The following is a 25,877-nucleotide window of genomic DNA, read 5'->3' on the forward strand; positions in this document are numbered from 1 at the left end:
TCAATACCCTCTTCCATGTCTCTTATTTTGACAGGGCAGTCCTGTACTCTATCGAAATGTTAATTCTTTGAGAGAGCGAATGTCTGCCTTCCAGTCAGCTTTTCACTGCATAAAGGAGAATGAAAACATGATGGGCTGTCCTGAATTCTCAGAGGCAGATGGAGAAGTCAAGACAACAGGCTCAAGTGAGTAGAAAGAATTCAGTTTGGACTTCTGTATTGATGCAGACAAGCCTCTGAGGTATAAAAAAGATAGAGTTCCACAGTGTGAAGGCAATCTTTTCTGAGCAGAGCTTGGTATTTTTAAATGGAGCCTAACATTTAAAATTTGGGAAATTTCACACAAAAATTTAGATTTCTGGTTTGTCTTGAAAAAACTTGCTCTCAGGCATTCCTGAGCCTACATCTCCAAATGGCCACAATTAAGTTTTAAGTGTTAGCATGTCAGAGCCAGTTAGCTCATTTCATCTTTAGAATAAGGCATGTGGCAAATTCAAGCATTCAAACCATGATTTTTAGAGGTTTATTATTAAGTTTGGCAAGCATTCCTATGAATACCAAACTGAACCCCTGATGTTATAAACAGAGATATCTAATCTGACATCTTAATAGCCTGTCGCATTCTTAACCATTACTTTACTACAATTTAGGTTGTAATTCATTTGGTTCCTTTTGTCTGTCTCTTGATTTTCTAATCACAGAGCATTTGAAATACCAGAATTAGACAAAATCTGGGCATCACCATAATCATCATAACCATTCCTCTGGTGCGTTGCATCCTAAGGTTCCAAATGATTTGGTTTTGGTTTGTTTCTTGAACCACCTTCTAGTATATTCCCACACCTCCGCGTGTGCAAGACACGTCCAGTCAGTCTGCATGACCCACTTTGATGCATTCATTTGTATTTGTACTTTGTAACTATACTTTGTAAGCTGTTTTTCACTTGTGACCTGCATTTGAAAATACTTGACAGGCATGATTTGCTGTAGTTCTACAGCTGATTAAATTCACTTTTTGTAGCTAGGAAGAACAGAAGCGCATTGTGTCTGGACTTTTCATAAAATCATACAGACGATTAGTCAAAGCAGAACCAGTCTTAGAACATAACCACATCCTTTAAATGCTCAAATGAAGAGGGTTCATCGTAAACCTTAAAACAGAGTGAGATACTATATCAGAAATGGAAATGTATATTAATGTATTTTAGTACATTTTGAAAGTCTGGAAGAAAATTCTCCTAATGTTTCTTATCCTTTTAGTAGTGATGGTCTCTTGCTTTACAGTTAGATTTCTCTTCTGAATAGAAACGTATCCTTCCCTTTGATCAAGTATTTAGGTTCAAGCATTACGTTTTACTAAAATCATTCTGTACAAAATTTTAAAATAATACTAGGAAAGAAAAATACTGATGGCTGTGATATGTTTTTATTTTGTTTTGTGTATGTAGCCAAAAAGGAAGGTTTTGGGCAGTGTCCACAGTTTGAGTTCGCTGCCGATTTATCTTCCAAACGTCGAAGGATATCCTCTCCAGGCGACTCTGATGGCAACCTCCCTGACGCAGTTCATCTCCAGATGTCCAGTAGAGCCACTTCTCCTCATACGGGCATAGCGTGTGCTGCTGATGCTCCTCTTGCGGATCTCCCTGAGGTACTTCACTTAACCAGAATCACAGGAAAATGAAGCTTTGGTTTTCTGGTGAGGCAGTTTTAAGACTGTCCGAACCCTTTTTCAGTTACCGTCCCTTGTACTTCTGTACTGCAGCTGAGTTTTAAATTGTGCTCTGTGTGTGTATTTCCTACTTACTGAATCCTTTTTATTGTGGGCTTATGGGTTATTGGACAGTTTTGATTAATACGTTGCTTTGGGTTACAAAAAACACTTGATGAAAATCTTAGGCCCTCTGGTCTTCTGCTTGCGAGGCGTGGCTCTGGATACTGGTGGTACCACAGTGAGACAGTCACAGTCTTGCCCTGAGCAGCCTTTTGTCTGCTGGAGGTGGCAGATGTAGGGGCATGTTACTTACAGGTAACTGGCGAATGAGCTGAGGATTATATATGGGCCGTGCAGCTCAGGTCTGGGGGTCTTCCTGCCCCTGACTGGTTTGATACCGGCTAGGAAGCAGGCTGCTCTTTAGCTGTCTGTCCTTTGCTCTGCTCACCTCTTTCAACTAGCCGTATGGATTTTTGTTGCTTAGAGCTACCTAGAGCCTGTTAAGGTTATCAAAAGATGGTAAGCAGTGTGAAATAATACCATGGAAGATCCTTGACCTTCACTCACATTTGAACAGAAGCTAGTTCGCTTCTCACTGGCTTTCCTTGTGTTATACTGTGAGACAGCCAGTCCCCGTATCTTCAGTGAGAGGAGACACCTGATCCCATTAGAGCTGGAACTTTCCCTGCACCTTCTCTGTCATGTAGATTCAGTGCATTTCCTGTTGATCTTATCTGGACCGGCATAATAGATGTCCGATAGTCATTAAAGATTCTTTGGAGTCTAGTAGGTTTCATTTGTACCCTGGAGTCATTTACAATCTCTGCTCCGTCTGCTTTTTCCTAGCTGACATGAAATCGTCATCTGGCAGAACCAGTAGTTTCTCATCAGAACTTTGATTGTTTGAACATACACCACGATTTAGAAATGGTTTCCATCATTTCCATATTAATGGTTTCTACTTGAGTGTGTTTTCTGTCCTAGCCATTGATGGTTTTCCCAGCCTAGCTATTGATATTCTGTTGTTTGATTAATAATTATATAACATTACTTGCTCATTTTGAGAATTTTCTCTTTAAAATCAGTTAATATGGTTTTGTAGACTTCAAACAATAAGGCTACAAAAATGTGTCCTATAAACTAGGGAGGTGAAATTTATTTGGTAGGATATTTAGGGTTCAGAGTGAATACTGTTTTTTAGTTCCATTCCAGTATTTTGTAACAATTAGGTAGATAATGATTGATTGGTTTAACATCAGATTTCCAGATAATCTGTAATGCTTACTCAAATCTTTATACAGATCTCAATACTCCTGTAAGTAATAAGATTTAATATTTCCTTAATTTTTTTCCTCCCAAGAAATCGTTTGAATCTGGTTCAGTACAGTCTGGATATTTGGTTGAAGAGTCTTTTTCACTTTCAGATCTCACAGAGGCTTCAAGTGGTAAGTATTTAATCTTTCCTTAATACATGTGACAATTCACCCATCGAAACTTATTGTTCAGTGGATATTTTATGATTGGGTTACTTATATGCTAAAATTTGGGAAAACTGAAACAGTGCCCTACATCTGAGGAGCTCATGGTCTAGTACAAATGTTTCAGAATTCTTGTTATATGAAAGATAACTTTTTATTTTTCTGAACTGTCACCAATAAGAATTAGTGAAATATTTCCAAGTTGATAGAACTCATCATAAAAAACAGAATCTCTGAACACTTAGTGTATTTTGTAAGACAAAACACTGCACATGTATTTTTTGGTTTTTAAGTTTGTGGGAAGGGACCAACATTCAAAACTGCCCCCAAAGCAGTATGCTTGTATTAAGTGAAAGCTAAGGTACGCTATTAGGTTTACTTTGAGCCTACCTGTGTCTTTATCTTTAATTTTTTTTTTAGTGTTTATTTTTGAGAGACAGAGTGAGCAGGGGAGGAGCAGAGAGAAAGGGAGACACAGAATCTGAAGCAAGCTCCAGGCTCTGAGCTGCCAGCACAGAGCCCGATGTAGGGCTCGAACTCATGAACTCCGAGATCATGACCTGAGCCGAAGCTGGATGCTTAACCAACTAAGCTACTCAGGTGCCCCTAAAGTAAAAACTTGTATATATTTAGTTAGGTCTTGCTTTTTTATTTATTTTGAAAATCCCTTCTTTACCATGGGAGCATTTGGCCCATTAGCTTTTCAAGTCAATATTGATATGGTTTGATTTAAATCTACAGTTTTTCAGGGTGCCTGGGTGATTCAATCGGTTGAGCATCTAACTCTTAGTTTTGGCTTGGATCAAGATCTTGCAGCTTCCTGGGCTGAGCCCCCCATTGGGCTCTGTGCTGGCAGTGTGGAGTTTGTCTCTGCCACTCCCCAACTCGTGCTGTCTCTCTCTCTCAAAATAAAGAAACTTAAAAAAATTTTTTAAGTAAATAAATATTGTTTTTTCATGCATTTTCTGTTCTGGTTTTTGTTCTTCTGTTTCCCTTCTGTATTTCTTGGGTATTTCTGAAATCTTTTTGGAAATCTATTTATTCATTACCTTATATATATTTTTACTTTTTTTTAAATATATTTTTTTAAGTAGCCTCCAGTCCTAACGTGGGGCTTCAACTCACAGCCCCAAGATGAAGAGTTGCATGCTCTACAGAGCCAGCCAGGTGCCCCTATCCATTACCTTTTAAATTCCCCTTGTTGCATTTTTTTTCTGTTAATAGTTACAATTGTAATATACATCATTAACCCTTCACAGTCTATTTAGAGTTATTATTGACAACTTCACATAAAAGACAGTGTGATATGACGATTTATAAGAAATAATATTGGTACAATGGAATACTACTTGGCAATAAGAAAGAATGAAATCCTGCCATTTGCAACAACATGGATGCAACTGGAAGGTATTATGCTGAGTGAAATTAAGTCAGTCAGAGAAAGATATATGTTTTTACTCATATGTGGATCTTGAGGAACTTAAGACCATGGGGGAAGGGAAGGGGAAAAACATTAGTTACAAACAGAAGGAGGGAGGCAAGCCATAAGAGATTCTTAAATACAGAAAACAATCAGGGTGAATGGGAGGGGAGGGGGGAGGAGGGGAAATGGGTGGTGGGCATTGAGGAGGGCACTTGTTGGGATGAGCACTGGGTGTTGTATGTAAGCAATGAACCAGCCAATGAATCTTTATACACTGTATATTAGCCAATGTGATAAATTATATTAAAAAAAAAACAACAAAGACTCTTGCCTGTAGTCCTCAGGCATTCACTTTTGAGTGTCCCCTCTCTGTAAGGAGAGCTTTCCTACTATCTTCCTTTGTAATCTTATATTCTAATAAACTTTTGCCTCCTGCTCAAAAAACAAAACAAAGAAGAAAGAAATACACATTGGTTATCTAAATGAATATTTATTGAATGAATAAATATTTAGATGACCAAACATTCTTCAGATAGATTTGGCCTTCATCCACAGTTCCTAAAAATACTTTAAAACCATAAAGGTGACACTGGTGTCTTACTACTAAGGAAGGTGGCTTTTGGGTCCCACCCAGTGGCCAGAGCTAGTTGCTGGGAGGACCAAGCACGTGATTGGAGCGTTCAGCCCCACCCCCTGACCTGGGAGGAGAGGAGAGGGACTGGAGGTTGAATCAGCCAGTGACTTCATCGGTCATGACCATGTATTGAAATACATGGACCATGTATTGCTCCATAAAAAACGCAAAAAGACAAGGTTCAGGGAGCTTCCGGGTTGCTGAATGTGTGGAGATGCGGGCACCTAGCCCTGTGTTCTCTTCATCTGGCTGGTGATTCGCACCCTTTATCATTTCCTTCAAGAAACTGGTAAACATAAGTGTTTCCCTGAGTTCTGAGCTGCCCTGGCAAATTCAGAGAACGTAAAGGAGTAGGTCCCAAGAGACTCTTGATGGATAGCTGCTGTCAGAAGTGTAGGTCACGATCTGGACCTGTGACTGGCATCTGAAGTCCAAGGAGGAGGTTGTTGGAAGCTCTGGTCTGTAGCAGGTTGGTCAGAGGCACGAGAGACAGCTCAGGACCTATGACTGGCATCTGAAGTGGGGGGTGGGGGGTGGGGCATGCTCCGGTAGAACTGAGCCCTTCACCTCTGGAACCTGATGCTGTCTCTGGATAGTGTCAGAATTGGGTTGAGTTCTTGGACACCCTGCTGGGGTCCGAGAATTGCTTGGTGGTGATCTGTGTGAGAGAATCCTTTCCCCTATGTTAGAATTGGGTCCTGGAACCCGAACAGAGCTGGTATTAGGGGAGAGATTGATTTCCTGTCTGCCCACCCATGTCTTTTATGGTACTTTACACTACAGATATCCTCTATATTACTTTTTTTTAAATATTTATTTTTGAGAGAGAAAGAGACAGAACATGAGGGGAAAGGAGCTGAGAGAGAAAGAGAGGGAGGGAGACACAGAATCGAAAGCAGGCTCCAGGTTCTGATCTGTCAGCACAGAGTCTGACACGGGGCTCGAACTCACAGACTGAGAGGTCATAACCTGAGCTGAAGTCAGATGCTCAACGGACTGAGCCACCCAGGCACCCCTCTTCTATCTTACTTGTATATTCATTTTAAGTCCCACAATATTTTTGCTTTAAACAATCACATATATTGGGAGAAGAATCTTTCGTGGTCACGCTGATAGCTACCATTTCTGATCCTCTTCCATTCCTTCCTGAGGATCTAAGTTTCCCTCTGGCATCATATACCTTGGACCTAGAAAAGAACTTCCTTTAGCATTTCTTGTATGTCTTGTCTGCTCTGACTTAATTCGAATTGGAAGGTGATGGATGCGGTACAGAGTTGTGTTAGATTTGGGGAATGGGGGTAGAAAATACTTTGGGGAGAGCTTGCGGAGGAGAACCCGCATGATACCTCCATGATCTCCTTGCCCTCTGCGCCATGTCTCTTCTACCCGCCTTGCTGGAGGTCCAGCCCATGACTCTGCCTTCCTATGCTGTTCCTGCCTTCCGTATGTCTGTGATGAATCACCAGACATTTGGCCTTGCGTGGGGCCCCAGTGCTGTCTGGCCGTCCCTTCTCTTCCTTAGTCGTAACTTCCCTTTTCACTTAAGCTTCCAATTTGCCTTTCCTTGCTTTTTTGTTTTTTTAAGGCATTTATGATTTGTTTCTTACAAAAAAGAATTCTTCAGCATAAGTGTGTTTTGTGCAGTATTTTTCTTTTATATCAACATACATACATAATTAGATATAATTCAAAATTTAATTGGGCCTCTTGCACTTTTCTTTCTTATATCTGGCAGCCCTCCTCACATATGACAGAGATGAAAGTTCCCTGGTGCCCCTTTGTAGTCTCTTGCTTCTGTCAGCAAGAAGACAAAGGATGCCAGAAGCAAATGGCCTGGGCCACTCGCCACCACACCCTCATGCCTCTCTGAACAAGCAGACCCCTGCTTTGTTTCCTCCTGTTATAGTAGATCCTCTGTGCTCTTATCCAAAGCCAGCCCCGTCAGTGTGGTCCCTTCCCTTTTGAGGACCTGCCTGAGGTGTCCCCTCTTTTCTGGGTTTTTCATTTTCCCCACTGACATGCAACATGCTCTAATATCGCCCATCTATAACTTGCCTTTGTCTCAGGGTTTCCTTTCAGCCAGAACCCCCATTTCCTTGCCTTCCTCTGTAGCAAAGCTCCCTTAAAAAAAATATTTTTAATGGTTATTTATTTTTGAGAGAGACACACACAGAGCCTCAGTGGGGGAGGGGCAGAGAGAGGGAGACACAGAATCTGAAGCAGGATCCAGGCTCCATGCTATCAGCACAGAGCCGGATGCAAAGCTCAAACTCAAGAACCAAGAGATCATGACTTGAGCCAAAGTCGGCGCCTAACCGATGGAACCCCCCAGGCGCCCCGGTGTAGCAGAGCTCCCTTAAGGAGCAGACCGGGCCAGTCTCCTCGCCTCCCATTCTGTCTTGATCCAGCTCCACATGGGCCTTGGTAACCAGCAGCCTCTTCCTTGCTATGGCAGTCATCTCTCTCCGTATACCCTCTCCTTGGCATCCCCGTGTGGCAGGCAGAGCTGACAGTGCCTCCTGTGAGAAGCCATTTCTTCACTGGGCAGCAGGACATCATTCTCTCTTATTTTCCCCTCTTCCTGTCTTTCTGTCTTCCTTATTCCTTCCTTGCCTTCCATCCTGACCTTTAAACATTTGAATGCCCTGGGTTCAGTGCTCTGACTTCTCTCTGCACTCACTCCCTAGGTGATTGTAGGCATTCCCACAACCTTAAATGCTGTCTGTGTGCTGTTGACTTCGAACTGTAAATACCTATCCTTGGTGTCTTCCCTGAACTCTAAACCCACATGCCCAGCTGCCTTTTCAGGTCTCCACAGGATGTCTAATAAGCATCTCAGACTTAACCTACTCAAATGGGTTTTGGCTGTTTCTCCTTCCCAAGACTGCTCATCTGTTTGTTTTTCCATCTCCGTAAACAATACTGACCATTCAGTCAATTGCTTGTGTCAAAAACCTTGACGTTACCTTGACCCCTCCCTTTCAAAAGTTAAACTTGAGCTTCATTAACAAATGCTGTGCTGTTGGCTTTATCTTGACAATATATCAAATGTGTAACTATTTCCCATCTCCTAAGTGAAATCACTGCAGTCCAGGCTCCCACCTTCTCTTGCTTGGATTGTTTGACCTCCTCTTACTTGACTTCCCTGCTGCCATCTTTGTTGACCCCCCTCTTCAAAGTCTTCTACATGGTGGCCAGGGTGTTCCTTTTTAAAATGCTAGCCACACTGTGTCATTCCCCTTCTCAAAATCTTTCATTGACCTCCCACCCACCCAGAATAGTATCCAGTCACACTGGACCCAGTCAGTCCTTAGCCTTGTCTTGGAGCTTCTTAGCTTTCCAATCCTTGCTCGGCTGTTCCAGCCACACTGGCCTTGCTGTTCCCATCGTGCATCAGCTGCGTTCCTATGTCAGACCTTCGCACATAGCTTCATACATGTAATATTCTTCCCTAGACGTGTGCATGGTTCACTGCCTCATTTCACCAAGATGCCTGCTGGGTCCCTGAAACACCTCAAAACAGCAGCTCCCCTCCCACCATATCCTGCTATATCCCCTTAACTTCTACATTGTTGCCTTTAAAGGCACATTTTGCTCCTTATCTTTATACATTTCTTTAATCTTTTCTCTTTATTTGGAGATGACTGTAGAGCCCCTTGCAGTTGTACGAAATAACGTAGAGATCCCGTGTCCCCTCCCTCCCAGGGTTCCCCAGTGGTGACATCTTGGGTAGCAGTAATACACTGCCACAACCAGGGAATCGACACGATACAGTGCGCTGACTTTTCTTCACGTGTCACCAGTTAACTTGTCATGCAGTGATTTACATGTATATTTAGTTCCGTGTAATTTTAACACATGTAGACTTGTGACCACACTGCCTTCAGTCAAGACAGAGAACTATTCCAGCACAGGGACCCCTCACGCTGATTCACAGCTATAGCTTAGTCTCACCTTCTACCCCTCCCAGGTCTTTTATATTGTCTATCTGTTCCCCAAAGTATGGGGGCTTTCTGTGGGGGGTTTTTGTTTTTTGTGTGTATGGTTTTTCTTTTATAGTTTATTTTGAGAGAGAGTACATGCAAGTGGGGGAGGGGCAGAGAAAGAGAGAATCCTAAGCAGCCTCCACACTGTTAGTGTAGAGCCCAAGATGGAGCTCGAACTCACGAACTGTGAGGTCATGACCCAAGCTGAAACCAAGAATCCTGACATTCAATCAACCGACTGAGCCGTCCAGGCTCCAGGAGGGCTTTGTGTGTTTTATTCATTGTCGTATCTCTAGCACCTAGAAAAGAGTGCCTGTCACGTTGTGAGTGCCCAACATGTGTGTTAAGTGGCAGTCATAAGGAAATACTCTCGTGAGAAAATGCTTTGCAAGAGGAAGCTTTGCCTTGTGGGCACACGCAGCCTATAAACGATTTGGTTTGATCATCTTTCTCCTCGCTTCCTATCTTCTCCCTCCCGCCACCCTTGCATGCTGAAATAGCTCTGACTGCCTGGTAGAGTTGGTCCTCTGTCATTGCCCAACTCCGGTTGGTGTTCTGGTGCAAGTCTTGGGTGTTGTAAGTGAAGGCTAAGTCAGTCTCTGTTTCATGGGCACCTTAGATTTGTAGGAGCCCAAACTCCTTGCCCCTCAGTAGTGAGAAAGTTGTGCCCAGTGCCACTTCTCTGTCTTTTTATATTTCCAAATGAAATTCTAGATGTCATTCTGTAAGCAGAATATATTAGGGTTGAATTTCTTTTCTTTTCTTTCTTTCTTTTTTTTTTTTTTTAAACTTCGTGAGAGAGAGAGAGAGAGAGAGAGAGCACAGGGGAGGGGCAGAGAGAGGGGAGCCAGAGAATCCCAAGCAGGCTCCTCACTGTCATCACAGAGCCCTGCAACCCCACATGTCGATCACATGACCGCAAGATCACGGCCTGAGCCGTTGCAGGAGTCAGGCGTTTACCCGACTGAGCCACTCAGGCACCCCTAACGTGGAATTCCGCGTAGCCAGGTATTCTCTCTGCAGAGGCATAGTATTTCTGGTGTAGGATGGCCTGATTCAGATGTCTTCTGCGTCTCTTGTTTACATGTTTACTTTGAAGGCGTCAGGGTTGCTGAGCATGTGGAGGGCAAGGGACCCGGGGTTGCTGTTTCACTTGACAACTTGACAGAAATGAGCACAGATGCAGCTCCTCAAGTCCGGTCACTGGTCACTCCACCCTGCAAGAGGGCTGCTGCGTCCTCCGAGACCATCGTACTTCGTTCCGTGCTAAAGAAACCCTCTGTTAACCCACTTCTAGAAAGCCTGCAGGTAAGTCAAGAGCTGCTTTTCCTAAAGCAAAGGGAATAAAAATTCATTTTCGTTTAAAACAGTACTTGTGAATTGTTGTAGGTCATACTGGTTTAAAAGGAGATCTCTTGCCCTAATGTTTACCCCTTCTTTTCACACTCACAGAATTGTGCAGTTTCTTTCTTTTCTTTTCAAGTTCATTATGGATCGGGGTGCCTGGGTGGCTCAGTCGGTTAAGCGTCTGACTTCGGCTCACGTCATGGTCTCATAGTCTGTGGGTTTGAGTCCCATGTCAGGCTCTGCGCTGACAGCTCAGAGCCTGGAGCCTGCTTCGGCTTATGTGTCTCCCTCTCTCTCTGCCCCATTCCCCACTCACACCCTCTCTCTCTCTCTCTCTCTCTCTCTCTCTCTCTCTCTCAAAAATAAATAAACCTAAAACTCAGTATGGGTTATAACATGTAGAATTTAATATAGGCAGACTCTATAAGAGTTTCACAGTTGTTAATGTGAGTCTGTTAATCATTTCCACCCAAAATATTTGGTCTTAGAAATTGCTTGTTTTACAGGCGTGCATCTTTCTCTAAACTCCACTAGTGTGAGCTAAGAATAGGTTGATGGGAGCTAACTGTCACTTAGTACTTTCCGTGGACAGTTCTGGCATGTGTCATGTACATGCAGCACGCACTAATACTCCAAGAAAGATATTAACCCCATTTTATATAAACTGAGGCTTGAGGGTATTAAGTGAACCCAGAGAAATCTTATGTTAAAATCCATGACAGGCCGTAAACACTATGAGACATTGTAAGGTGGGCTCTGGAGTCCAGGAGCCTGGTTTCAAACCCTGACTCTGAAAGTTAAGAGCTGGACCAATTCTATGTACCTTGGTTTCGTCTCCAAAAGGACAGTGTTACAAACTATCTTTCAGGCTAATTTGAGCAGTAGTAAATGGAATAATAATATGAAATTAGCACCAGTGCCTGGCAAATGAGAACTTTTTCTTTCCCACTTCATAGGCATTTAAATGTATAGCCATGCCTACACACCTCTGTCTTTTTTTTCTTTTTTCTTTTTTTTTTTTTTTAATATTTTTATTTATTTCTAGGAGAGAGAGAGAGACAGACAGCGTGAGCAGGGGAGGGTCAGAGAGAGAGAGAGTCACAGACTGAAACAGGCTCCAGAATCTGAGCTGGCAGTCGGCACAGAGCCTGACGCAGGGCTCGAACCCACGAACTGCGAGATCATGACCTGAGCATAAGTCGGACGCTTAACCGACTAAGCCACCCAGGCACCCCTGTCTTTTCTTTTTTCTTATTTGAAGTTTATTTTTGAGAGATGGAGAGAGCGCACGCACGCGTGCAAGTGGGGGAGGGGGCAGAGAGAGAGAGAGGGAGACAGGAGATGGAGAATGAACTGTGAGATCATGACCTGAGCTGAATGCTTAAATGACTGAGGCACCCAGGCGCCCCACCTACACATCTGTTTCTAAAGCCAAAATAAAGTAGACTACCTTCTATTTACATACATAGTTATGGTCAGTGGTTACTTTTAATGTAACTTTTAAATGTACTTTGAAATGTTTAACAGTTTTTCTGGTTAAAGAGCTGATATGGGTTTCTATATAGCACTGTTTATTCATATCATGTGTATTTATTTTTATCTTCAAAAGGCTTAGCATCTCATGATCCATGTAACTCTTACTTATTATATGACATAGCCAACATCCAGTCCTACCACTAGAATTATATGAAGATTTTTATAATTAATGTTTTTACTAAGCTCTCCAAAGTTTGTAGGTGTATACAGTTTGAATCGTTCGCTAATTTTCATGGTGGTTTTGATTGTAAATAAATCTCAAAAATTCACCAGAATTTCATTTTCTAATTTCACTTACTTCACAACTGTGGGCCTTTTCCCAGTCAGGAGAATGAAGTGGACTTGAGAGACAGCTGCTCAAGGAGGGTTGTTTGGGGCAGGGCATTTGTTTAGAGAAGGTGAGGCCTTTGGAATGGATGCGCTGGAGAAAATGGACGGCTCTAGGGAAGAAGGGCCCGTCAAGGTCTGGGCAGCAGAGGATGTGGAGATGGCTCATGCAGCCTGTGGCCCTGGCCCTCCCCTGCTTCCCGCCAGCAGCCCTGTGTTGAGTTTTGCCTTCTTGGGTGATTCAGGACTCATGCTGTACCTTCCTCACCAACTCTCTAATCTTTTGGGGAAGCAGAGAGGGACAGATATTACCTTCTCTCCTTGTTCCTAACTCAGGAATACAGTCACATGGACAGGAGATTTACACACTTAAAAAGGTCTGTTTCCCATGCTTAAGCACCCTATTATGCCATTTACCTGTTTCCTTATTTTTGTGCAGATCTTACACCTGTAGATAGCCTAATCTGACACCATCCATATAGTACATTATAATTCTAGCCATTCACATTTTTCCTTAACCTTATTTGCCAGATTAAAAATGATGGAATGCATTTAGCCCATATTATAGATTTCTGTTCTTTAACTTTTGCCTAAAATACTATTTACTAAAGTAACATATAGGGAGTCCGGTTTTTATTTGTGGCTCATGTCACTAAGCCAGAACAGTTATGAAAGCAATATAGTATTACCCTTGGCAGAAAAAAGTTCAAAGTGGCCATGCTTAATGACTGTGAGTATGCATTTATACGTGTAAGATTATTCATTGATGTTTATTTTGCTTAGGAACACTGTGACAATCTCTGGGATGACGGGACTCATCCAAGCTTAATCTCAAATCTTGCGAACTGTTGCAAAGAACAAACAACAGGTAAGAAATTCACATTTATTTGGGAAGCCTGGGGATATCATTTTCTTGTAAAAAGCTGATCTAGTATGCGATATTTTCAACGATTTGCTAAGTGCTTCAATGCTTCTGAAATTACCTGGGAATGAAGAGCAGTTGGTTGTAACCTCCTTGGAGAGTCTCAGAATTGGTCTGTTCATTTCATCTGCCCATTTGTGCTTAATGGTAACACTTACAAAGGAAATTGATACTCCAATTTTGTAAACTTCCAGGATACTCATGCAAAATTTACTTTCAAGTCGATTACCGTATTGTAATTAGAAATACTGCTTACCTTTTCCATTTTGAATTTTTTTCTCTGCAAACTGTATTTTCTATTATACAAATAATAGCTGCTAAAAGATTCTAGGACACGTAATTTAGATAAGAAATATAGCCTAACTTTTTTTTTAAATCTACCCATTCATTATCTATAGAAGGTCAAGAAAACTGTAAAGTGCCAGCCTTTCTAAATGTCAGGAAGAGGAAGAGAGTTACTTTTGGAGAGGATCTCAGCCCTGAGGTGTTTGATGAGACTTTGCCGGCAAATACTCCGTTGCGGAAAGGAGGGACACCTGTTCGAAAAAAGGATTTAAGTAGTATCAGTCCCCTGCTCCTCGAGCAGTCACCGGTTCCTGCGCAGTTATCACAGCCAGATTTTGATGACAAGGGGGAGAATCTCGTAAGTGTACAAAGTGCGGCGCAAACTTGTTTACATTTTCATCAGACCTCACCTGTTTTGTGTGAACAGTAATTATGCTTTGAAATCGTGAAATGGACTAAATGATGTGTCATGGTATAAATTAATGCATTTTTGTAGGTGGGTCCCCCCACCCCCATCCTGTGCGTGTCCCAACAAGTGCACAGGTCAGTCCCCATTCTCTTGTACTTGCAGGGCTTTTTGTACGTAGCACGTTTCATGGAGCTGAAATACTGTGGACTGTAAGATGTACCATTGCTTTATGTATTACTGGGAGAGAAGGCTAGACATTAAGCTGTGATACCCGTGAATTGTCAGACGTTCTCAGATTTTAGAGATGGGAAGATGTGAAAGAGCAGCAGTCTTCGAACTGATACACTATAAATATAAAGTTTTTCCTTAAGATGAATTTCAGTAGGTAGAATTACTGGATGAAAGAAGAATGTTTTTCACCTTTTGATACATATTGTTGAGTACCCAGAAAGTGTACCAATTTGGACTCAACCACACTATATATGGTTTTATTTGATCATACTTTGTAAACCCTGGGTATTAATTGTACTTTTTTAAATAGCTTGAAAACTTAGTTTAGTGAGGTTTGAACATTTTTCATATGTTTGTAAGCCATTTGAATTTCTTCTCTAGAAAATTACCTGTTTTTATATTGGGACCATCATTCATTTTCTCCCTTGCCATTACACTTCAGAATAAGAGTATTCCACTTTCAGCCAAGATGGGGTCACAGGGACCTAATTTATGTTTTCATGAGAAACAACTAAAAACAAACACCGCACAAGAAGGGCTTACCTTGGTGGAGCCTGGCAGTCTCCATGAGTTGAGGGGATGGGCGTGGGGGTCTGGGAAAGTGAGGGAGAGGCTAGAGGTCATGTTCAGAGTACTGGAAAGGAGAGAGCTGCACAGAGCTCTGGAGATCTGCAAAGGGTCTCACTTGAGTCCATAGCTGAGCACTGGTCACCGGGAACTTGTAAGTAAACTGGCCTAGGCCAGGGAAAGGACTTCCCAAATGGAACAATCCCTAGAGTTCACAGAGGTGGCAGGAGTAGAGCTCCCACCAACCTGAGTAATTCAGAGCGCATCAGACACTCAGGAGAGTATTGCCTCCCTCTTAGAACAGAATTAGATTGAAAGCCTAGCAGAGCTTAAATGCAAACTTTGAAAGGAGACAACTTTTCTGTAACTAACTTTACTGCGTTGTATAAAAAAGCCGAAGAACAGCAAAACTATCCAGTGTCAAACAACAGTACGTTCAAAATGTATGACGTTCAGTTAAAAACTAATAGATGTTTTAGAAAAGGTGCCCTCATAATGATAAGAAAAACCAATCAATAAATAGTATACCCAGAAATTATACATATGGTAGAATTTATAGACAAAGGCATTGAAAGTATTTTTTAATCCATCTTTCATATGTTCAAAGAGGTGAAGGAAAGATTGAGCTTGTTAAGAACATGAAATATAGGAAAGATCCACCTTGAACTCTGGAAATTATAATCTCAGGGAAGAAAATTAGGTTGAATGAGATTAATAGCATATTAGAGTTGTCAAAAGAAAAGATTACCCAATGTAAAGATATAATAATAGAAATTATTCTCCATGAAAGAATAAAAATGACTGAACAAGAGTGAGCAATTGGTGAGCTGGGACAACTTTAGGTAGCATAATATACATATAATTATAGAGTCCCAACAGAGAGGAGATCAGACAGAACAGAAGAAAAAATATTTGAAACATAATAATAGAAAATTTTCCAATTTGATAAAATGATATACTTGCAGATCCTGAAAGTTCAACAAATTCCCAGCACAGGAAACATGAAATAGTAAGCAAAGACACTTCATTGCTTAGAATCAGTGATATATAGCCTAAAAGGAACTAGAATAAAAAAAAAAAATAATATGAGAGGCAGCAGAACTGTCATTAGAAACTGTGCAAGCCAGAAGACGACACTGCAGCATCTTTTGAAGATGTACTTAATTACTTGGAGCAAAAATTACCCAAACAACAACAACAATAAAAAGTCCGTGTAGAATTCCGTATCAGTTATTATTTCAAAACAGAGGTGAAAGAACAGGCTTTTTCATACATATGGAAGCTGAGAGAATTCATTACTGTAACGGGTTAACATTAGAAGAAATGTTAATGGGAATTCCCTTCATCAGAAAGAGAATGGTTCTAGATGGAAATCTAGCAAAGGAATGAAGAGCATTGAAAACGTGGGCGACTGTAGCAGACTTTATCATTATCATTAATCTCTATAAAAGATTGTTTAAGGCAAGAATAACTGTATTGTTTAGTTTGTAGCCTAGTTAGTAAAATATACAACAAAAGTAACATGTCATAGAGGCTGGGAGGGGTTTTTAACCTGTACACAAAGTGGTGTGAGTTAAAGATGAATGCTGTAACCCTAAACAACAAAACAATAGAAATGTATGGGATGCACCAAGAGGAGGCTTAGAGGGGAATAAGAGACAAATTGTATTTCACCATAAGAGACAAATTGATGATCTCAACTTCCACTTTAAGAAACCAATAAAAGAAAAGCAATTAAAGTGACAGTAAGCAGACGGAATTAATAAAGATAAATGCAGAAATCAATGAAGTAAAAAAAACAAGCAATAGAGAAATATCATTGAAATAAAAAGATTATGCCTTAGAAAAATAACATGAGTAAACTTGTAATCAGACTGTTCAGGGAAAAGGGAAACTACTCCAATTACCAATATAATAAATGAGCAGTAACTATACATTCTAACTGGTATTAGAAGGTTAATACAGATAAAAGGATAATCAGAAAGTATTATGAAAAACTTAATGCCAACACATTCAACAATTTAGATAAACTAGACCTATTTAAAGCACAAACTTCCAAATCTCCCTTGAGAAGAAATCCCTTACCTCATTCTCCCTATATCAACTGAAGAAATTGAAGTTTTAGTCAAAACCTTCCCACACAGGGGCACCTGGGTGGCTCAGTCGGTTAAGTGTCCAACTTCGGCTCAGGCCGTGATCTCATGGTTCATGGGTTCGAGTCCCGCATCAGGCTTGTGCTGACTGCTAGCTCGGAGCCTGGAGCCTGTTTTGGATTCTGTGTCTCCCTCTCTCTTTGACCCTCCTCTGCTCACGCTGTCTCTCTCTCTCTCAGAAATAAATAAAAAAACATTAAAAAAAATAAACAAAACCTTCCCACATAGAAAACTGCATGTCCAGATGACTTTGCTAATGAATTCTACCAAACACTTAAGGAAGGCCTAATTTTGCAGAGACTCTTTCAAATGAATTGAGGAGGTAGAAATAGTTCCCAGTTCATTAATGTCAGCATTAACCTGACACCGTAATCAGACATTATCTTTTTATTTTTTCAGTTTTCAGAATTTTTAGTAACAACTATTTAAAATCCCAACTCCATGAATCAAATGTGTATTCTTCATTAGATGTAAACATCCCATTCTTTTTTCTTTTAAATATTTATTTCATAATGAGACATTTTTAAGAAAACTTTAATACAGTATCCTTGTGAACATAATAAAGATACTACATCATGACCAAGTGAGATTTAACCCAGAGATGCAAAATTACTTTAATATTTGAAAAACAATCTGTAATTCACCACATTAAACTAAGAAAAGCCATATGGTCATTTCTGATTTAAAAAATAATGACAATAAAAAATACCCTCTGAACCAAACTGATAATTAAGGACAAGTTTCTTCAAACTCACAAGTTTTTTTCTATGAGAAACCAACAGCGACCATCATACTGGCAATTGTGTGGGTCTGCATTTATATTGCCATTTTCCCTGAATTTCCCCTGAGGAATATTGAAATGTTAGATTGTATTTATAATAGAATGTCCCATTTATTTTAAAGTTAGGAGTGATTTTAAGTTAACCAAAGAGTAACTTGTCAGTGGATCGTTATGGCCACTTTCACTTAATGTTTTATTTTTCTTTGTTGGACTGTAGTTAATAAACATAATCTCATTAAAGATTGGTAAATATTATAAAATATATGTTTATATCCAATATCTTCGTTTTGTTTTGACTTTTTTTCCTTGATTTCCCATCTTTACGATTTCACCTACGAAAATAAATCCTTATCTTCTTTTGGGAACAATTGTATGTCCGTTAAATTTAAGGATGTCTGATTTCTTCTCTTTCTTTGTTTAGGAAAACATAGAACCTCTTCAGGTATCATTTGCAGTTCTGAGTCCTCTTAATAAGTCTTCAATCTCTGAGACTCTTTCAGGTAGTAACTTTTTTTTTTATCTTACATTCATACAAGTGTCATTTTCACTGTGTGTAAATATGAATTTAAGTTTTTAATTTTATTATAACAATGCATAACAATTTGGTTTCAAAAACCAAATAGTTGGGGTGCATGGGTGGCTCAGTTGGTTAAGCATCTGACTTCGGCTCAGGTCATGATCTCACGGTTTGTGGGTTCAAGCCCCACATCGGGCTGTGTGCTGACAGCTAGCTCAGAGCCTGGAGCCGGTTTCAGATTCTGTATCTCCCTCTGTCTCTGACCCTCCCCTGCTCATGCTGTCTCTCTCTCAGAAATTAAAAAAATAATAATAAAATAAAAAACCAAATAGTATTGAGACACCTGGGTGGCTCAGTTGGTTAAGCATCCAACTTTGGCTCAGGTCATGATCTCACAGTTTGTGAGTTCAAGCCCCGCATTAGGGTCTGTGCTGACAGCTCAGAGCCTGGAGTCTGCTTCGGATTCTGTGTCTCCCTCTCTCTGCCCCTCCCCTATTTATGCTGTCTCTGTCTGCCCAAAAAAAAATAAATACATAAACATTAAAAAAAAAAAAAAAACTAAAAAAGAAAATAGCATAGAAAAGCGTATAAGAAGTCTCTTGCCCATCCAAGTCTCATACCTTTTAATCACTCACACTGAGCTTCTATAAATAGGTAGGGCTATATTTCAAGTCACTGCAGGCAGTGGAGTTGCCATCTCAGGTCTTAACTGTCAATAATAAGTTCCTTTTGTTTGATAGCTGGCACAACTGAATGATCTGGATCATATGGGTCATTTTTCAGTATCCAGAACTGTTAACCAACATTAACTTGGCCTTTTGGGCATAGGCACTTTTCAAAGTCTCTAGCTTTTTTATGATCATGACCAGGCAAACCAGGATTTAGAGGACAGATGTCATGGGAAAAATAGTTAGGATGGGAACCATTATTCATGCCTCCCCTTGATCAAAGGCCTTTAAGTGGCCTCTTACTCGCTAGACAACACAAACTGGGTTCATTGGTATAGAATCCACGGCCTGTAGTGTGAAATTAGAGCTAAACTTGAAGCCATAGTCTGTCATATTCCAAAGCCTGTGCTCGTTAACAGACATTATACTGCCTTTCATTTACATAGTTAAAAGTGATCAAATGAAAAATTACTTGAATTTTATAAATTAAATAAATAATTTTCACGACCATCTTAATGCCCTTTATTGCAATTTCATTATACAACATGTGGCTTTGAATAAACAGACATCAGTGAAAATATGGTATTTACTGTAATATGATTTAATCTGTTATCTTTGGGTGTTATACAGTCTCCGTGGAAAGTGGTGACAGTTTCTGGGTGTTCAGTAAACTTAAAATTTTAAAGAATGTTTTTGAATCTCAAAATGTATTCTTGGTAATTATTTATGCTTAAATATTACATTATGTTAAAAAGCAAAGGTGGGTAAGGGCGCCTGGGTGGCTCAGTCATTTGGGCGTCTGGCTTCGGCTCAGGTCATGATCTCATGGTTTGTGGGTTCAAGCCCCGCATTGGCCTTTGTCCTGACAGCTCAGAGCCTGGAGCCTGTTTCAGATTGTGTGTCTCCCTCTCTCTCTGACTCTCCTCTGCTCATCCTGTCTCTCTCTCAAAAATAAACATTAAAAAAAATTTTTTAAATAAATAAAAGCAAAGGTGGGTATTCATAAGAGTACCCAGTGTATCCAGAAAATTACAGCTCTTACAGCTTTTTGTTTAGCCACTCTAATTTTGCTCGTGTCTTATTCATCAGGCATTGATCCCTTTAGTTCTTCAGATAACCATGAGAAGACAGCCTCCCTTAAAGTTGGTAGAATAACCCGGGCCTCTAACCGAAGAAGTGTAAGTGTTTGTATTTGGCAGTGTTTTTGTTTTTAAATCTTGCTATAGATTTTTTTGCTTTTCTGGTCAAATTGTTATGGGTAAAATCTTGATTTGATTACATTCATTAACAGCTAAAACCTACATAGCATATTACCATGGTAATGCTTTCTTTGTCATTTGATTTTAATTTTATTAGAAGGAAAATACAGTAAAAAAAGATGCTCTCAGAATTTGTGTTAATGTGGAAGGCAATCTGTTTGGAATGTTTCTTTGGGATCCGTGTGGTTTTATTTTACTGAGGTGCACGCAGTGGAGAAGAGTAGCATGTTAATAACAGAGATTATAAAATGGCATAATTATAGCTTTTTACAAAAAGATTTTGTTTTGTTTTTTAACACTGGGTTTTAATGTTTTCTAGTAGGAGCATAACTCCCATTGAATATGTGTCTTTTCCTATTTTATTATATAATTAGAGTTGGATTTTTATTTAAATTCATAAATATATATTACCATTATAGCGCTTTTAGCTAATACTGTTGGGTGATAAAGCCAGAATTCAAATTCAGATCATCTAAATGTATATTTCCCCCCATAACTCAACAGCAGTTAGCTGCTAAATTGTAGATGCTTAATACGTATTTGGTAAATAGATGAATCAACTGATTTTAAACTTTTTTTCTTCCTTACTGGGCAGAGAGCATATTCTTCTTTGGGTCTATGTTTAATAAGATCAGAAATTGGTAATTCCTCTTCTCCCCCATGTGAGTTTTAACTGATTAATGGAATTGTGAATTAAGAGCAACTGGGATATGAAATGATAGAAGCAGTGTGGGAAGGAAAATAAATGTGGAAAACATATATCAGATGCAACTGTTTTATGATTATCCCTACTCTAAATTTTTTTATAGCAGTTGATCACTTTTGCAGAAGAGAATGTTTGCAACTTACTTAACACAGAAGCTCAGCCCTGTAAAGAAAAGAAAATTAATAGGAGGAAATCTCAGGAAAGCAAGCACACGGCAAGAGTACATCCTAAAAAGAGTCAAGTAAGTGTGTGTTTAAGGACATAATAAGAGTAGAAGTGGCACATTTCTTTGTTGTATGGCTAGGAAGGCACAGAAAGAAATTTTTTTTCAGTTAACATTGGACCAATGTTGTAATTACCTGAAGACCGTTTTTGTTTCTTCTTCATTGTGTTATGTTTACATAGCGCCGTAAAACATTGGCACTCAAATGTTAAATTGGTTTTTCCCTTTGAATACGATCCAATCTCAGCGTTTGAGAGGATTCCTCTAATTTCTTAGACAAAGATGAGTGTACCATCTGCCACTTGTTTGACTTTTCTTCTGCCAGTTGCTCGATCTCTTCCCTGTTTTTAAGGAAGTATTTAGAAGCTGGTTCTGTCTTCCTCAGCACTTCAAGGCCCGTGCTGGCTAAGGTGACTTCAACTGTCTCTTCAGGGATAGCGGTCTAGCACTTAACCCTGTAACCAGACCCCTTTCACTCAGGTGATCCGCACCTTCCTCTGCCACTCCCCACAGTTTGCTGGTACCGAAGACGTTCCCACTTGCCATAATACATGCTCTGTGTCCCTTTCCCTGATCCCGGCCACCTGTGCATCCCACGTTCTCATTCCCTTATGTCCCTCGTCCAGTACTTAGGATCTTCTGGCCCCTCTGTGTACCCTCCAGCAGATAGACATCCTGTCATTTCCCATGTTTCCTGTTCACCCCAAACTGGGCAAGCTGTTTCAACAGCTCTTGTCAGTAACCTCAGTTCTCTACCCCTTCCATTCTACTTCACCTCTGGATAAATCTGTTACCCCCTCTGCCATCTAACACTGCTGCTGAAGAGACTCACACAGGTGCTGCTAAGGTAAAGCATAGTTTCAGATATTACTTGAAGTCTGGTGTATCCTTTTCTACCTCTTCACTTGAAGTATTTCTCCAAGGTGTTGAGTAGCTTACTAAGTAAAATCCAGTATAACCTACCACCTCAGCAGCATTTGACATAATCGAGAGCATCCTGTACAGCCTCTGTTAAAGGTTTATTTTCTTTCACCCACCCTTAGTTTGGATTACCTGGAGTTCTACTCTTTGCCTTTCCAAATTGTATATTTTCTTTTTGTAGGCAGCATGGTTGATGCCTCCCAAATCTTTTTGATCTATAAACATGTTTAGCAGCCTACTAGACTTCTTTTCTTAAAAAATTTTTTTTAACGTTTTTAATTTTATTTTCTGAGAGAGAGAGACAGTGTGAGCAGGGGAGGGTCAGAGAGAGAGGGAGACACAATCTGAAACTGTCTCCAGGCTCTGAGCTAGTTGTCAGCACAGAGTCCGACGCAGGGCTCAAACCCACAAACCGTGAGATCATGACCTGAGCTGAAGTTGGACGCTTAACTGACTGAGCCACCCAGGCGCCCCTAGGCTTCTCTTAAACCATCCTATAAGCACCTCTGATATCTACTTTTCTAAAACTAAACTTGCCAATTTTACCCCAACACCCTCCCTCTGCAAAACATTCGGTAAACTTCCATCCTGTTCCATTAAACAAAAACTGGTTTAAACATCTACCAGTCAGCAAAGCTGGAAGAAACAGAAAGTTTTCCTGGGTCAATTCCTCTTTTAGGTCACACTCCATTGAAAGATCCCCTTGCCAAAAAAAATAAACATAAGTTCAAAAATAAGCATATGCATCTTATAGTATTGCATCAGAAATAGATTTGCTTTATACTCTTAAAAAACACTTAAAAGAATGTACACATACTTCTTCACATAAAATCAGCAGTCAGAAAGTTCAAGGAGGGTTGAGCAGTAAAGTTTATTTCAACCCCTACCAGGACCCCCACAGAATTAAAATAATTGGTACAATAAAAAGACTAGACTCAGAATAGCGGTGAGAAGAGGAAGGAAGTGAGGAGGGATATTACCCAATAGATGACACCCTTCAGTAAATCTCTAGAAGACAGAGTGGATGAAGGCGTGTTGACAGAAGAAGGAGGTGGATTTACAGCCCAAAACGTGCTCTGAGGGGGCCAGAGAGCCAATAGGAGCCATCTTGCCCATGGGGGTCCCAGAAGACTCTAGGCCCAGTATTGGCCGGGAAACAGAGTAATGGAGACGGTTTGCACCAGCTGGCACCTCCCCCCTCCCCCCCTCCCTCCATCTTCTTCTGTCTCAGAACAGATGTCATCTAGGTGAAAGGCCTCATTCTGACATTTAGAAAGCCCCACAGTCCTGACAGCCTGCTCTTACCCTAAAGCAAAGCCCAAGGTTGATACTCCCCGTTCTACCCTGCCCCACCCAAGGTTCCTAGTAGAATTTCCCTACAGGAAAGAGACTGAGCTGGAAAGCAGAGGAAACTCAGGCCAATGTATCCAGTCTTTTCTGTGAAATCAAGACAACTGAGTAGAAACAAGAGCACAAAAGACCAATATGTATAAGTTGAAAAACTAACCCCAGAAAGAGATGGTATTCAGGGAATGGAAGGATACTATTAAAAAAGAGAAAAGTTCCGATATACTCAGATTTAAGAAAGTATCTGCATAAAACCAAGAAGGGGATGCTATAAAAAAAGGGCAGAGGAAGAAGTATTCTTTAATATGTAAAATTTAGTCATTGGCTAAAGAATAAAGTTGAGGAATGTCTCCCAGAAGGTAGAGCAAAAGAGAAACAAGTAAGTAAGAAGACACAGAAAGCCGAATCTAGGAGACTACAAAGGTGTCTCGAAAGAATAGGAGAATGGAATGGAAGACATTGTCAAAATAGAAGGAGATTTCACAGAACGGAAAAAAGGGCTATTCAGGTTATAAGAGTCTACTGAATGCCTAGTGCAACTAGTCAGTTGCACTGTCAGTGTGAAATTGTGCAGTAAAGATAACAAAGTGGACTTCTGCCAACAAACAAGAATAGGAGGGGTATCCAGTTTACCAGCAGCCTGACCGATGAAAGATAATTGAACAGGACCTTTAAAGTTTTGAAAGAAACTTGATTTCAGCTCCATACTCTGTACCCCGCCAAATTCAGCTAAGCGTAAGAGAAAAAATAAAGAAATTGAGATCCTCAAGGACTCTGGAAGCTTTTCTTTGGATATGACTGGGGGAGATACTCTAGCAAATCGAGGATTAAGTAAGCGTAAGAGTTCAGAGCACAGCAGGTCTCCTGATACAGAAGAGCAGCGCAAGAGAAATATCTAAACACAGTTGTTTGGCCAGCCTAGAGGAGCAGCCAGTCCAGACTGGAGCAGGAGGAAAGGATGCTCGAGGGAGAAGTCCTCTGGAGAGAAAAACAAAAAGACCTATGATTGAGAAAGTGGAAGGTGTGTTGTATCAGAAGAAAAAGGAAGGTAATTATATACCTATACCATTTCCAATAAAAGTTTTGGAGTAAATACAAAGCAGATGTTAGCATGATTTCAACCAGTAAAGGAGTGTTAAGGAAAAGTATGTTTTCTTTTTTTTTAATGTTTGTTTATTTTTGAGCAAGAGGGAGACAGAGCACCAACAGGGGAGGGGCAGAGAGAGAGGTAGACAGAATCCAAAGCAGGCTTCAGGCTCTGGGCTGTCAGCACAGAACCTGACATGGGGCACAAACTCATGGACCGCGAGATCATGACCTGAGCCATAGTTGGACGCTTAACCCACTGAGCCACTCAGGTGCCCCTTGTTTGTTCTTTATTTTTTTGTTTTTTGTTTTCTTTAAGTTTATTTACTTATTATAAGCCAACTTGACAATAAATTATATTTTTAAAAAAGTATGTTTCCTAGTGCTGAGAATCCTCTACAGGAGGCGCCAGAGGAAAGGAACTTGAGCTTTGTCTTTGCCAGAGCACTGAAAACTGTTTACACAGTCATAATGTAAATGCAGTTTGTTTTCAACTAAGGGCAAAGCTTTAAAAACCGATTGTCCTGCAAAATGTAGCTACTGGCAGAAGGTGAGAACAGTGGGTAAAGAAGATCCAAATGAGGGTGTTAACATTACATTATGGGGGGTGGTTAACACTGAAGGTTCTGGAGCAAACAACCTGGGTTCTAAATTCTGGCTTGACCACTTCCTACTAGTGGAATGGCGGGAAAGATTCTTGATATCTCTATTGGTTTTAAAATAAAGGTAATAATGGTACATAATTTATATGCTTATTGTGTGCATTAAATGAGTTAATATATGTAAAATGCTTAGAACAATGCCTGGCCATAGCAAGCACTATGGCTATTAAAGTCAAATTCAGAACCTTGTTAGGCAAAATTTGGAAATATCATTATGGACTCATGATTTTTTCCTTTAAGAAGATTTCCCAGCTCTGTCAGGGCTTAGAAACAGTGAGCACCTCTGGTACGTAGATTGCCCTTTTCTTTTTTCTTTTCTTTTCTTTTCCTTTCTTTTCTTCTTTCTCTCTTTCTCTCTCTCTCGTTCTCTTTCCCTCCCTCTCCCTCCTCCTTCATTCATTCGTTTGTTCGTTCCTTCCTTGGCAAGGGAAGGGGCAGAGAGAGAGGAATCTTAAGCTGGCTCCATGCCTAGCACAGAGCCAGACTCGGGGAGTGATCCTATGACCCTGAGATCATAACCTAAGCGAAATCAGTAGTCGAAAGCTTAACTGACGGAACCACCCAGGCACCCCTAGATTGGCATTTTTCTTAATGTTTATTCATTTTTGAGAGACAGGACAGAGCACAAGCCGGGGGTGGGGGGTGCAGGCAGAGAGAGAGGGAAATCTGAAGCAGGTTCCAGGCTCCTAACTGTTAGCA

The 25,877-nt window shown here is 40.5% G+C and overlaps 1 protein-coding gene across 1 annotated transcript in view; it reads left to right on the forward strand.

Annotated features, from left to right (window-relative positions):
- CDCA2 (cell division cycle associated 2) overlaps nucleotides 1-25,877 on the forward strand; it is a 46,870-nt gene that overhangs the window by 10,945 nt on the left and 10,048 nt on the right. Inside the window, 9 exon segments of the mRNA XM_039250419.1 lie at nucleotides 35-185; nucleotides 1,448-1,647; nucleotides 3,071-3,155; nucleotides 10,331-10,539; nucleotides 13,225-13,309; nucleotides 13,762-14,006; nucleotides 18,211-18,289; nucleotides 20,064-20,152; nucleotides 21,043-21,180. Coding sequence (XP_039106350.1) covers nucleotides 35-185; nucleotides 1,448-1,647; nucleotides 3,071-3,155; nucleotides 10,331-10,539; nucleotides 13,225-13,309; nucleotides 13,762-14,006; nucleotides 18,211-18,289; nucleotides 20,064-20,152; nucleotides 21,043-21,180 — 1,281 coding nt within the window.

Source organism: Hyaena hyaena, unplaced genomic scaffold, assembly GCF_003009895.1.
Source record: "Hyaena hyaena isolate Hyena2069 unplaced genomic scaffold, ASM300989v1 scaffold_370, whole genome shotgun sequence".
Classification (NCBI taxonomy): domain Eukaryota; kingdom Metazoa; phylum Chordata; class Mammalia; order Carnivora; family Hyaenidae; genus Hyaena; species Hyaena hyaena.